General features: G+C 44.4%; 1 protein-coding gene across 2 annotated transcripts; it reads left to right on the forward strand.

Moving 5' to 3' along the window:
• The first annotated feature begins 200 nt into the window (after positions 1-200).
• On the forward strand, positions 201-4,409 carry LOC146200041 (uncharacterized). Of its 2 annotated transcripts, XM_084595326.1 has the most exons (4): positions 201-274; positions 481-531; positions 1,718-1,851; positions 4,058-4,409. In XM_084595326.1, exons 2-4 carry the CDS (start codon positions 486-488, stop codon positions 4,370-4,372), a joined length of 495 nt encoding a protein of 164 aa, XP_084451452.1. In that variant the 5' UTR covers positions 201-274; positions 481-485; the 3' UTR covers positions 4,373-4,409. The 2 variants fall into 2 exon arrangements, with proteins under 2 accessions (XP_084451452.1, XP_084451451.1); XM_084595325.1 differs by lacking the exon at positions 201-274 and having other exon boundaries at positions 1,712-1,851.
• Positions 4,410-12,724: the final 8,315 nt, after the last annotated feature.

The following is a 12,724-nucleotide window of genomic DNA, read 5'->3' on the forward strand; positions in this document are numbered from 1 at the left end:
ACTCAGGAGTCACGCCACATATTCGCCGTGAATCGTGTGAATGCAACAAGATATTCCTTATCAGGGTCTTTCAAATTGCTTGTTCTGAATTTTTTTCTCGATATGAACATGGGAGACGTATCTTTTCCTTTTTGTCTCTTCTTGCTGTTGAACGGCCAGATATGATAGCGAAAAAGGCGCTAACCTATCTAGTAAAGTTTCGCATATATAGGAGCGGGTTTTGACCAAGCACCACTTCTAAGCAAAAGATCCACCAGCGGTGCTAACTGAAACGGCAAGTAAAACTGATGTTTTTTTTTTTTAAATCTCTAAACTTAAAAAATTGCATGGTTATGCGCCCGCATATAAAGTTTAGTATTTTAGAAGCGATATTAATGGTAGTGTTCGGGGGTTGTAAAAAGTGTTGCTAAAGAGATATTAGGGAGAAAGAAAGGAAATTCCTTCATTCGGAGCCTCAATATTTTTCAAAATTTGCTACAGGCATCATGAAAGAAATCATTGCTGCCCTCTGCGTCTTCTCCATCGTCGCAGGTGAGTAATAAAGCTTGCGCATTTGAGCACATTTTGACGCGTGAAATAACTAACCTATGGCAAACAACACTGGTGTCCTATGATATCCCGTCCGAAGAGGTAACTAATCTGTGAAATTTCTTGTCTTGTGCTTGAATTCCTCGTGGTGAAGAGAAATGGCGGTGTCCTTATTTTTGTTTACGTCGATTCCTAGAGTGCACGAGTCCGAATAAAAGTTTTCCCAATGTGTTAACTCTCATAAAAGCACAGCTGTAATTAAACAAAAAACATGGCGAAGAAAAGGACACGCCCAAGCCTCTCAATTATGTATAATATTTCAACTCAGTTTAAAATGTGTTTCAAAAATTGAAAATACGCGTAAAAAGGTTTACTAGGGTCAAGATAAGTTACACAATGTAGCACCAACGTCTCCAGCTAAATAACGTCAGTTTAGCTGTTAAAGTCATTTCTCACATTTAAACCGCTTTGTAGCAATGCTTATTCCGTAGGGTAGAATTCAAATTATCTAGCTCCTTGGTCGAGACGGTGTATCTCCAAAATAATTAAGTTACCAAAACTGAGTAGCAAAGATTGTTTTCAGTTTATTTAAGCAGTCTGGTACCTCATCGTTAAGGGTTGCTATTGTTATGGGTAAATTTAAAGCAGGCGATTCGCAAGTTTGTTAACAAAACTGGTCAATATTTTATCCAAAATATCTTGGCTGTTTGCTGAACATATGATATCTTGTGTAATGAAATAGTTTACCGAACACAGTTTTTTTTTTTCAATCAGCATAGATTTTTACTTGGTCCTTCCTGTGTAACCTTAATGATTACCAGCCTTTAACAACAGTTCCGGAACGATAAACCTTGCTGCTCTGGCCACTTCATTCTTCAAAGGAATTCTATAGGCAGAAGATACTAATTTAAATTAAACATAGACTGTCTCTTATTATGAATAAGTTTAAAACAGGCATTTCGCATGTTAGTTAAATTATGTGGCCACCAACTTATCCAAAAATTTGTACAAAGTATGAAATGATTTTTCAAGTGTTTACTAAAACTCAAAATCTCCATTTGAGTTTTGTATTATGCTAGCCCTATGTTTTGGTGTCTAAATCAGGTTGCAATAATTGTGCCTTGTCCTTTTATATTTTTGTCCTTCCTGAGCTAATGACGATGTATTTATTCTTCAAATTTACCATCAGCATACAAGGTTGCTCATGATGAAGCGGTAATTGATTTTGAGGCTAAACATGTCGCTACGGAAGCCATACTCGTTGGGCAGGTTCTTCAAGAAACGGCTCGTCAACTGGCTGAAGATGAGACGCTTGGCAGCGAGGTGAGAAGTGTACCGCTGTCCTGAGATTTCAGACATTGTTCGAGGACATTACGCTCATTTCACCTATATGAAGCGATCATAAATGTAGGTTGCGGGCAGTAAAGTTTGGTTTTCGCAATACTGCATGCACGCATGGTATATTTAGTAAAATCAATAACAAGCGATGCCGTCTTCACTGTGGAGACGGGGCAAATGGCGGCTTGAGTTCTGTTTTGGCAGGCCAAAACCTACGACAGCTAAATAAAGTGATAACTGAAATTTTATGCGCCCGTGATATTTCTTACACGCGACAAAAGCAAACTGATAATTTTTCAAGCGATCGTATGAAACGAAAATATTGTTAGTGGTGTCCGCAATCACGTATATAAGATTACGGCGCTGTGCTGCCCGAAAGAATATTTTTTCTATTCTCGATATTGGAGCCTTCATGAAAGGTCTTCACCATTGCGTAAAGTATGAGTCTGAGCAAAGAAACATAATGAATATATTTTGTCCTATTAGATTACATCGAAATCATTGTGAACCAGAATATGCGTACGATGTCTAGATTTACGTATGGAAGGCAGAGCTCAAGCTGTGGCAAAATAGAAGAACATGTATCGCCAAATATGCATGCACACTGATGACCTATTTATTTACCATAACTAATGCACTCACCTGGATATAAATTATGACAAGACAATTAGGGCGATACGAGGCGCTGCAGTTCAGAGTGCCTAACATTTCGCGGGGCCCTTTAAATCGAGTGCTTTTTCTTCAGATTTAAATCTACACCTAACTGTATCAATGTAGTCCGTCTATTGTGCCTAGTGGAGAATGTGTAAAATAAATTAGGTGCGCTGTAGTTTACTTGTCATCTAAATTTTCAGCTAAAACATACTGAAAATATTTTGGTAAGTTTCGTGCGTGCTAAACTGCCTAACGGGGTACTTGAAGACAGGTACTCCAAAAAAAATAGAAGCAACAGTTTATCACCCTATAGTAATAATAATATACATATACGCACAGAAGGGGAATATTGCAGCATTGTAATTCTGGCGTGTGGAGCCACACCAAAAAAAGTATGCTTGACATGTTGGGCGAGCGACAAAGTCGTACAGATTTATTTGCCTTTCAAGAAGTTAGCGATGAAATTGTGATCAAATGTTAGTTTGGTTAAGTTTGTGGGGTTCAACGTCCCAACGCAACTCACGCTATGAGAGACGCCGTAGTGGAGGACTCGAAATTTTGACCACCTGAGTGTTCTTTAATGTGCACTGACATCGCACAGCACACGGGCGCCATGCTTTTCGCCTCCATCGAAAAGCGGCCGCCGTGGCCGGGATTCGATCCCGCATTCTTGGGAAAAGTAGTCGAGCGCCGTAACCACTGCGCCACCCCGGCGGGACCCATTGCGATAAATTAATCCCGCTTTTCAAATAGCATCATCAATAATAAGGGGCGGATAGTGATGGTGTTTCAATACTTCCCGAATGGGGTTAGAATTTTCTGCAAACTATTTTAAGCTTGAGGAGAATGGTTTGAATCTTATTGCTTGAGAGCAAGAAATCAATGTTTTGCAGGAGCGCGGGTGGCAGCTTTTAAAATGAAGGTATTGTTGTCTGTCCGTGGGTTTTCTGTGGACATTGGTGATGAGTGCCCCCTCTTCAAGTTGAGTAATAAATCCAGAAAGTTAATTCGAGTTAAATATAGTTAAATATATATAATTATCGAAAAGCAAGGCACCCGTGTGCTCTGCGGTGTCAGTGCACGTTAAAGAACCCAAGGTGGTCGAAATTTCCGGAGTCCTCTACTACGGCGTCTCTCATAGCCCGAGTTCCTTTGGGACGTTAAACCCCACAAATCAACCAACCATATACATTTAAATATATGGTCGACGCAAATTGGTCGACTCATTGCGCCAAAAAATATGCTCCAGATTTGCTTTATAATAGAGAAAACAAGAGGACGTGTATTTCATGCGTGCAGCACAAATATAGTAATGCACGCGTGCGTGTATGCGTGCGGATTGATTGCTCTGTGTAGAAGAACGAAAACGCCAGATTCTTCACTCTGCGTGACGCAAATAAAACGTTTCTAACGCTACGGTTAATATATAGATGGATTTTCAAACATCGGACAGAAGGTCAGCAAAAGCATGCAGATATAGATGTTTACCTTGAAGGCAAATAGATGTAACGTTGGCTACTATCTTCCCATTTTTCAGGTTGACGAGTACTTTATAGGGAAACTCTTAGGAAAGATCAAGAATGTAATTGGAGCTGTGGTGGCAACAGCCGGGGATGTCCTGAAGGGTGCTGGAGACAAGATTGGTTCCTTCAGCATGCAAGAAAAGCTCGAAGACCGAACTACGAAGATTCTTACAAAAGTCCTTGAGAAGTCGACGCCCGCCTACTCAGCCCAGGATTATAGCAGTAGTGCACACTCTGTCAAAAATTTGAGCGCACGTTTGGAAACACTTGGGCGACGAATCACCGAGCAGGGCGAGAAAATTTTGAATGTGTACGACACAGACGTTTGAAATAAACAGTCGTGTTTGCTTTGTGCCACTGCAAAGAGATGAGCACTTCTTGTTGTTTATAACATCTCGGTCCAGAAATCAGTACATACAAGCAAGTGAACTTCAACCACCTTTCTCCTGCCATTGCTTTCCACAGGATCGCCAATTGTCCGAATGAGTTGCTACGAAAACCACTGAACCACTGCAATATTGTGCCTGTATTTCTGGATCTTTTGGCCTGTACCTTTGACCAGCAAGGATTTTGACTAAGTACGGATGCAGAGCAGCTACCTTTGCTAACTTGTCAGGGCACTAGGAATAAAATTGGTATACACTGGCATGCAATGTGTACAGTGGTCTATATGAATGAATGTAATAATAATAATAATAATAATTATTGGATCACAGGAAGGGAAAGGCGCTGTATCTGTCACACGCTCTGTGGACACCTGAACCGCGCCGTAAGGGAAGGAATGAAGGTGGGTGTGAAAGTGGAAAGAGAGAAAGGGGAGCCGTAGTGGAGGGCTACGGAGTAATTTTGACCACCTGGGGATCTTTAACACGCTCTGACATCTGAATGAATGGATCTCGTGAGACTGGCCTTGTCGCTTTTCGCGAGCGGTGCAGAAATACTGCATTAAGGTTTCCCGAAATGTGACTACTGGTAAATACTAAACAGAACATTTTACGCTCGATGAGCTCCCGCCTTCATATTGAATATTTTGAGATGGCGAAATTAAAAGTATATATAATTACGTAATAGAGCAGGGGTCATAAAATTGAATTTTTGATAGCAAAGCTTGAGGTGTTTATATTGCCACGTGTCTAACACTACGCGGCCTCCGTGCTGGGCCACAACGACGACGAAGCGGCTGCTGGTGCGCGGGAAGGGCTTTGGCAGAACTGGGTTCGAAGATTAAAAAGAGTGATTCTTGGGTCAGCCTTCAACTCCTTGTACACCCTACACCTACTCGCAGGGTCCTGGCCCTTTCAGTCGTACACTGGTGGAGGGGCCACCAATGCACCTGAATCAATGCAGTTCAGTCGTTCAGTCGTGTCCGACTCTTCGTGACCCTATAAGACCATGTCACGCCACGCTTTCCGGTCTCTCACTATCTTCCTAACATCACATAACTTCATCTGCAGCGCCTCGAGGATGCCATCTAACCATCGCGTTCGCTGCCTACCCCTTCTCCAGCGACCCTCAACCTTTCCCAACATCAAGTCTTTCTCCAGCGACTCCTCTCTTCTCATCAGATGGCCAAAGTATCTGAGCTTTAACTTTAGAATTTGACCCTCCAATGAGCAGTCAAGGTTTATGGTCGACAGTATCGACTGATTTGATCTTCTGGCAGTCCAAGGAACTCTCAAGAGTCTCCGCCAGCATCACAATTCAAACGCGTCAATTCTTCGGCGGTCAGCCTTCTTCACAGTCCAGCTCTCGCATCCATATATCACAACTGGAATGACCATAGCACGAGTTATACGGATCTTGGTTGACAAACTAATGTCTCTTCTCTTTACTAGGCGTTCAAGGCTAACCATGGCTCTCTTTCCCAGAAGCAGGCGTCTCCTAATTTCATGGCTGCAGTCTCCTTCCGGGATAATCTTGGAGCCCAAGAAGAGAAAATCTGTCACAACTTCCACTTCTTGTCCCTTGATGCTCCAGGACTTGATAGGGCAAGACGCCATGATCTTTGTCTTTTTAATATTCAGTTTAAGCCCAAACTTCTCACTCTCTTCTTGTACGCGCATCAGAAGTCTCTTCAGTTCCACTTCACTTTCTGCCATTAAAGTGGTATCATCCGCATACCTAAGGTTGTTGATACGTTTTCCAACAATCTTCACTCCAGCTGAAGACTCGTCCAGACCGGCCTTCCTCATGATGCACTCTGCATATAGGTTAAATAGGCAGGGCGACAGTATGCAGCCTTGCCTCACTCCTTTCTCAATCGGAAACCAATCAGTAAGACCATGCCCAGTTCTGACTGTGGCCTCTTGCCCTTCATACAGGTTCCTGAGGAGACAGATGAGGTGAATTGAAACTCCCATCTCTTGGAGAGATTGCCACAATCTGCTGTGGTCTACGCAGTCAAAGGCTTTCGCATAATCAATAAAGCCGAAGTAGATTGGTTTTCGGAACTCTCTTGCTTTTTTCATGATCCAGCGAAGGTTGGCAATTTGGTCTTTAGTTCCCCTGCCCTTGCGAAACCCAGCTTGCACGTCTGGAAGCTCCCGATCCACATACTACTGCAGCCTACCTTGGAGGATTTTCAACATCACCTTGGTAGCATGCGAAAAAAGCGCGATCGTGTGGTAGTTGGAACAATCTTTGGCACTGCCTTTCTTTGGAATGGGGATGTAAACTGACCTCCTCCAATCCTGTGGCCACTGCAGGGTTGTCCAAATCTTCTGACATAATGTACGCAGAATGTTAACAGCGTCGTGGTTGAGGTTTTGAAGCAACTCAGCTGGAATACTATCAATTCCGCTAGCTTTGTTCTTAGCAAGGCTGGCTGAGGCCCATTCAACTTCACTCTTCAGAATGCTCGGCTCGAGATCAGTAACCACAACCGTCTTATGTTGGGTTTGCACATCCGGGTCCTTCTTGTACAGTTCTTCTGTGTATTCCTGCCACCTATTCTTTATCTCTGAGGCTTCAGTGAGGTACTTGCCTCATTTGTCCTTTATCACGCCCAGCTTAGCACAGAAGCTTCGTTTGATATTTTTGGTTGTCTTATACAGATCTCTTATGTTCCTTAATTGGCTGTTGTCCTCAACGGCTTGGCACTGTATGTTCAGGAAGGTATTCTTATCTCTCCTTGCTATTTTCTGAAAATCCGCATTGAGAACCTTGTATCTTTCTCTTTCTCCCATAACGTTTGCCATCCTCCTTTCTTCAGCTATTTGCAAAGCCTCTTCAGATAACCAGTTTGCTTTCTTGCATTTCTTTTGCTTTGGAACTACCTTAGTAGCAACTTCTTGTATTATATCACGAAGATCAGTCCACATCTATTCAGGCTCTGTGTCTTCTAGATCTAATTCTTGAAATCGATTCCTCACTTCCACAGCATATTCTGAAGGAATTTGATCCAGATCATACCTGAAAGGTCTTCTAGTTTTCTGCGTTTTCCTCAATCGAAGCTTAATTTTGGCAACAAGAAGCTGATGATCGGTGCCACAATCGGCCCCAAGCCTTGTTTTTACTGCTTGTATAACGCTTCTCCATATCTGTCGGCAAAGAATATAATCGATCTGATTCCTGTACAGACCGTCCGGTTAAGTCCATGTGTACATGCGCCTCTTGGGCTGTTGAAAATGAGTATTCGCTATGGTCAGGTTGTTTTCTTGACAGAACTCTACTAGCCTCTACCCAGCTTCATTTGGCTCACCAAGACCGAACGTGCCTGTAACTCCGGGTATTTCTGCACTCCCCACCTTAGCATTCCAGTCTCCTATGAGAAAAACGACGTCTGATGATGGAGTGCGGTCTAAAAGGCATTACAGGTCCGCATAAAATCTCTCAACGTCAGCTTCTTCAGCAGTAGTGGTTGGTGCATAGACTTTAATAACTGTTATCTTGATAGGGTGACCTTGGATCCGAAGTGAAATCATTCGGTTGTTTTGGGGGTTGTACCCTAGCACTGCTCTGCTCATTCTTCTGTTTACTATGAGAGCGACCCCATTCCTTCTCTTGAATTCGAGCCCACTGTAAAAGACATAATGGTCGCCGGAGTTAAAGTCTCCCATTCCGGTCCACTTGAGCTCGCTGATACCCAAGATATCAATGTTCAATCTGTCCATTTCTCGCTTGACGACATCCAGTTTGCCTTGCATCATAGATCTTACATTCCATGTTGCTACGTGATCTATCTAATTGCAACATCGGACTTTCCGGTCGCTTCCCGACACATTCACAACAGAGCGTCCTTTTGGCTTTAGCCCAGCCGCTTCATTCGTCCTGGAGCTACTAGGAATCGCCCTTTGTTCACCCCCAGTAACATGTGGGACGCCTTCCAACTGGGGGGCTCATCTTCCGGCGCCATATCATTAATGCTATTGTGACTGGCCATAGGGTTTTCTTGGCAGGAAATACTGGAGTGGGTTGTCATTACCTTCTCCAGTGAATCACATTTTGTCAGAACTCTCTGCCGTGACCTGTCTATCTTGGGTGGCCCTACACAGCACAGCTCACGACTTCATCGAGTTTCGCAAGCCCCTCCGCCACGACAAGGCAGTGATCTATGAAGGGGTGAATCCATGCACCAATCAATATATGATGATTACTCATGCATTAGGAGTCTTAAGTAAGTGATGAAGGTGGAATGCACTGCCGACATCCGAGTTTTTCCGCAGATAACTTTTTCAAGCGAAAAACATGGAGATAAAGCATGGAGATGTTTGCTGATGTTGAACATATCATATAATGCTTTAGTGCGCTCATGCATCGCACTCAGTATACCTGTAACTTGCGCCTTACTACATCGTACCCTATTTGCCGCTATATAGCATAAAGAATACCAGAAGTTATCATTTTCAAGACAATGTATTTTTGTTCACAGTGTACTGGATTGCAGAGTTATTTGTTGTGCAACATAGCCGATATATATTGTTTGTGGTCACACACTCATCTGTGCACAACGTCTTTAAATTCAATACAATACAGTATTCATGTTTTCTAACAGTACGTTTATGACTGGGGCATATTCAGCTAGCCTGTATCAAAAATATTCAGTCTTGTTTTGCTCATAACATGAGAAAAATACCTGCTTCTTTGTCTTGCTGCGAACTTCTTTCTTCATTTTTGAAGCTGGCAGGCCACAATAAAACATACAGAAAAAGGTTTCGTTAGGCTTGTGGGGTTTAACGTTCCAAAGCGGTTCAGGCTATGAGAGAAGCCGTAATGAAGGACTCCCGAAAATTCGAATACTTGCAGTTCTTTAACTTGCACTGATATCGCACAGCACACGTGTGCCTTGTTGGCACCCGTGTGCTGTGCACGTTGTACCTCTTTACAATGTACTGCTCTGCGGCCAAACGGTCTGGGGTGGGATCATAGGGGCAGAAAAGAGAGAAGGAAACGCGCTTGAAGGTGAGCGCCAGTAAAGGCCGGAGGTAAGCACAAGCAGCTATACGACGCGGCGAGCGGCTCGGAGCCGAGATCCAGGGAGCACCGCGCGTGCACGTCTGCTGTCCGTAACGGCTGAGGAGCGACTGATGCGAGAGGAGAGATAGGCCGGTAACGCCACCAAATAATACACAAGTCTAGCGTTCTTTCTACTTGGCTGATCATTTATCTCTTCATCAACGATGCTGAGACGAAAACACTCAGCGCTATATATAATTGATAATCAGCTACTTTTTATCGTAGGTCACAGAAAAGTACATATTAGGAGTGAAGGTACCGCTTAGAACAACAGTCAAAGTATACGCATGTTTATATGAATCCACAAACCTTTGTTCCGGTGTAACTGAATGAAATATTTGCGCGCCTGCGTTAAAAATATCAATAGGCATACTGCAATGTAAACCCTACGCAGCGACAGTTAATTTTCGGCTAATTTGATTATCAAGTCCTTTATCTCTTACTCTAACTTGGATCCGCAGATTAATTGCGTGAATTAAACTGCGGCAAGCTATGCACCAAATTGTGCAGTCACCGTTTGGCGCTGTTGACGACGTACAATGTTGTGGAGTGCCAATGCTCTTAACTGGGCTAGTTGGTGAACGAATTCAGGCATGGTGCTAGCGTACAAGGAGGACACAGACGGCAGGTAGGACTAGCATTTGTCCTGCCCGCCTACGCGCCGTGTGTGACCTCCTTGTGCGCTAGCACCAATGCCTGAAGTTGTGGAGTGCAACAAATGTATTTCTAAACTATGTGCAGGAAATTTAACACTACCGTAAGTGACCTATGCCGGAGCAACTCATACTAGCTCAGCGATTTAATCAAGAACGATTGTAATTGATTTCTGACATCAATACAGCTTGCCAAACTTTGAGAGGAGTTTCTATACAGCCAGAAATATTTTTACTCTTTTAGAGGGTTGAGCGGGTGCGGAAAAGGGGGAGGAGGGTTAGCGTCAATTGCAGTTTACGTCAGCTGAATGCAGCCTTTAAATTGATTGAATATATTTGATTTATTTTGTTTTTAAACATATGAAGGTGATTAAAGCCTTGCTGTCAGAGAAAATTTCTATTGTCTTTTCATTTCGCGAATATTTTCATGCATTTGTGGTTAGGCTGGTTTTTACTGAAGGAAGGCATATTATCTCTCAGCGTCTTTTATATTCGCAAATAATTTAATATTTTATTGCATTCGGAGACATACTAGCAAGTAAATGTGGTTTATGTAATTTTGCAGCAAGTACTTAGACTTTTCAAAGGTGTATATGTTGCTGTTTCGAATCCCGGCCAGACACTAGCCTCCACTGTGGCTAGAATATCAATGCAGAATGTGAAGCAAACTGTTCTGCTACCCTTCATGCTTCACAAGCACGATTACTTGAAAATGTTTTAACGAAATCACGTGAATATTTAAGGCGTTCAGTTACGGCAACAGCGACGAAATTTCGTCGAACGAGCTGTATAAGATTGGTGTGTTATTTTTCCGGTGAGCTGCTAACAGTTGTTACACGTCACGCTAAATTAGGTGATCTGGATTTAGCTTTAACGCACCATGGTTGACGTGTTTTCACACTACGTACTCATGTTGTCTAGTAGGCAATGCGTGACTATAAATATGATTGCCCATTAATATGGACCAGTGCCACGTCAGTTGTATTCATGTCGTTCGCTTTTTTTAAGCATCACTTCGCGCAGGACACGAGTGCCTTCCTTTCTGCCTCTACCAAAAGGCGGCAGTCACCGCCGGGATTTAACCCGGCCTCCTTGGGCACAGAAAGAGGGAGCCCTAAGGACTGCACCACCGTGGCGGGACTAGAGCTTGTGAAAATGTTGTAAGATAATGCGAAGGTCGGACTTGGGGGATCAGGCTTTATTGCAGACCTGAAGCCTTGGTCGCTCACTGCAGCCAAACACACTCCGCAATGACGATGGGTATCTACAAGAGGGAGCAGGATGAAGATGAAGCAGCACGTTCAGCCGTGTGGAAGATGAAGCGCCACACAGTGCTCACACTATTTCGCCCGCGCAGTTGAAGCGGCCAGCCTGGCCGCAATTAGTCCGCACGATTGCGCCGAACAAAAGGTTTCATACGTGAAACGTGGACAACTCCAGTGCCACGGTAACGACAGTCCGGAGGAGGGTAAACAGGGGAGACGCGATAGTTGACCGGTGAGGTATTTCCAAGAACTGTGTAAGGACCAATGTAACGGTGCTGTAACTTGTCACAAAGGCCAGGAGTGCGTAATGGGGTCCAAAGTAACACCTCGTCGCCGGGACGGAACGAAACTTGGTGATGGGTTGCATCATAGCGGCACTTGCGGTCTTCCTGGCTAGCTTCCGTGTTCACGCGAGCAAGCCGGCGAGATTTGGCCACTCGGGAAATGAACTGGTCAGGAAGAGAGGATGAGGAACTGGCATGTGTAGAAAGGAAATAGGCGTCAGGAAAGGTAGCGGGAGAACGGCCGTAAACGAGGAAAAACGGGGTGTAACCTGTGGTCCGGTGTACAGCCGTATTGTAGGCGAACGTAACAAAAGGAAGTATTACGTCCCAGTTTCGGTGGTCCTGGTCGACGTACATAGACAACATGTCAGAAAGCGTGCGGTGGAACCGCTCAGTCAACCCATTGGTCTGCGAGTGACAGCTAGAGGTCAATTTGGGATGTGTGGTTGAGGCCTCAATAACTTCGGCTGCAATCGTCGACAGAAATGTCCGACCACGATCGCTGAGAAGCACTTGAGGGGCCCCATGGTGCAGTACGAGCGATTCCAAAAAGAAGGTCGCGACGTCATGTGCTGAGCCATTAGGCAGGGCAGCGGTCTCAGCGTAGCGTGTTAGGTGGTCGACGGCGCTGACGATCCAGCTATTACCTCGTGCGGACAATGTAAGTGGCCCGTATAAGTCTATGCCAACAACGGCAAAAGGAGTAGCAGGGCAAGGTAGCGGCTGTAGTAGGCCAGCAGGAGGAGAAGTGGGCCGTTTGCGGCGCTGACAAGGCATACAAGAGGCGACGTATTTCGCCACACTTGAGGCGAGGCCTGGCCAGAAGAAACGGGTTTTCCCGCGGTGGTAAGTTTTATGAAAGCCTAAGTGACCGGCTGTAGCATCATCGTGGAAAGCCGCCAGGATGCGGGTGCGAAGCGCTCTCGGAATAACGGGGACCCAACGGGTGCCTTCAGAGCAATAAATATAACGGGAGAGCACGCCGTTGTCAAGTTTGAACTTTTGGAGTTGCCTGCGCATCCTAG

This window comes from Amblyomma maculatum, chromosome 2 (genome assembly GCF_055883805.1).
Source record: "Amblyomma maculatum isolate TAMU_Amacu chromosome 2, ASM5588380v1, whole genome shotgun sequence".
Taxonomy (NCBI): Eukaryota; Metazoa; Arthropoda; class Arachnida; order Ixodida; family Ixodidae; genus Amblyomma; species Amblyomma maculatum.

Coding starts and splice junctions, on each gene's coding strand:
- LOC146200041 (XM_084595325.1), top strand. CDS start 486: ATGAAAGAAATCATTGCTGCCCTCTGCGTCTTCTCCATCGTCGCAG. Junction 532..1,711: donor CGTCTTCTCCATCGTCGCAG/GTGAGTAATAAA, acceptor CTTCAAATTTAC/CATCAGCATACAAGGTTGCT. Junction 1,852..4,057: donor ATGAGACGCTTGGCAGCGAG/GTGAGAAGTGTA, acceptor CCCATTTTTCAG/GTTGACGAGTACTTTATAGG.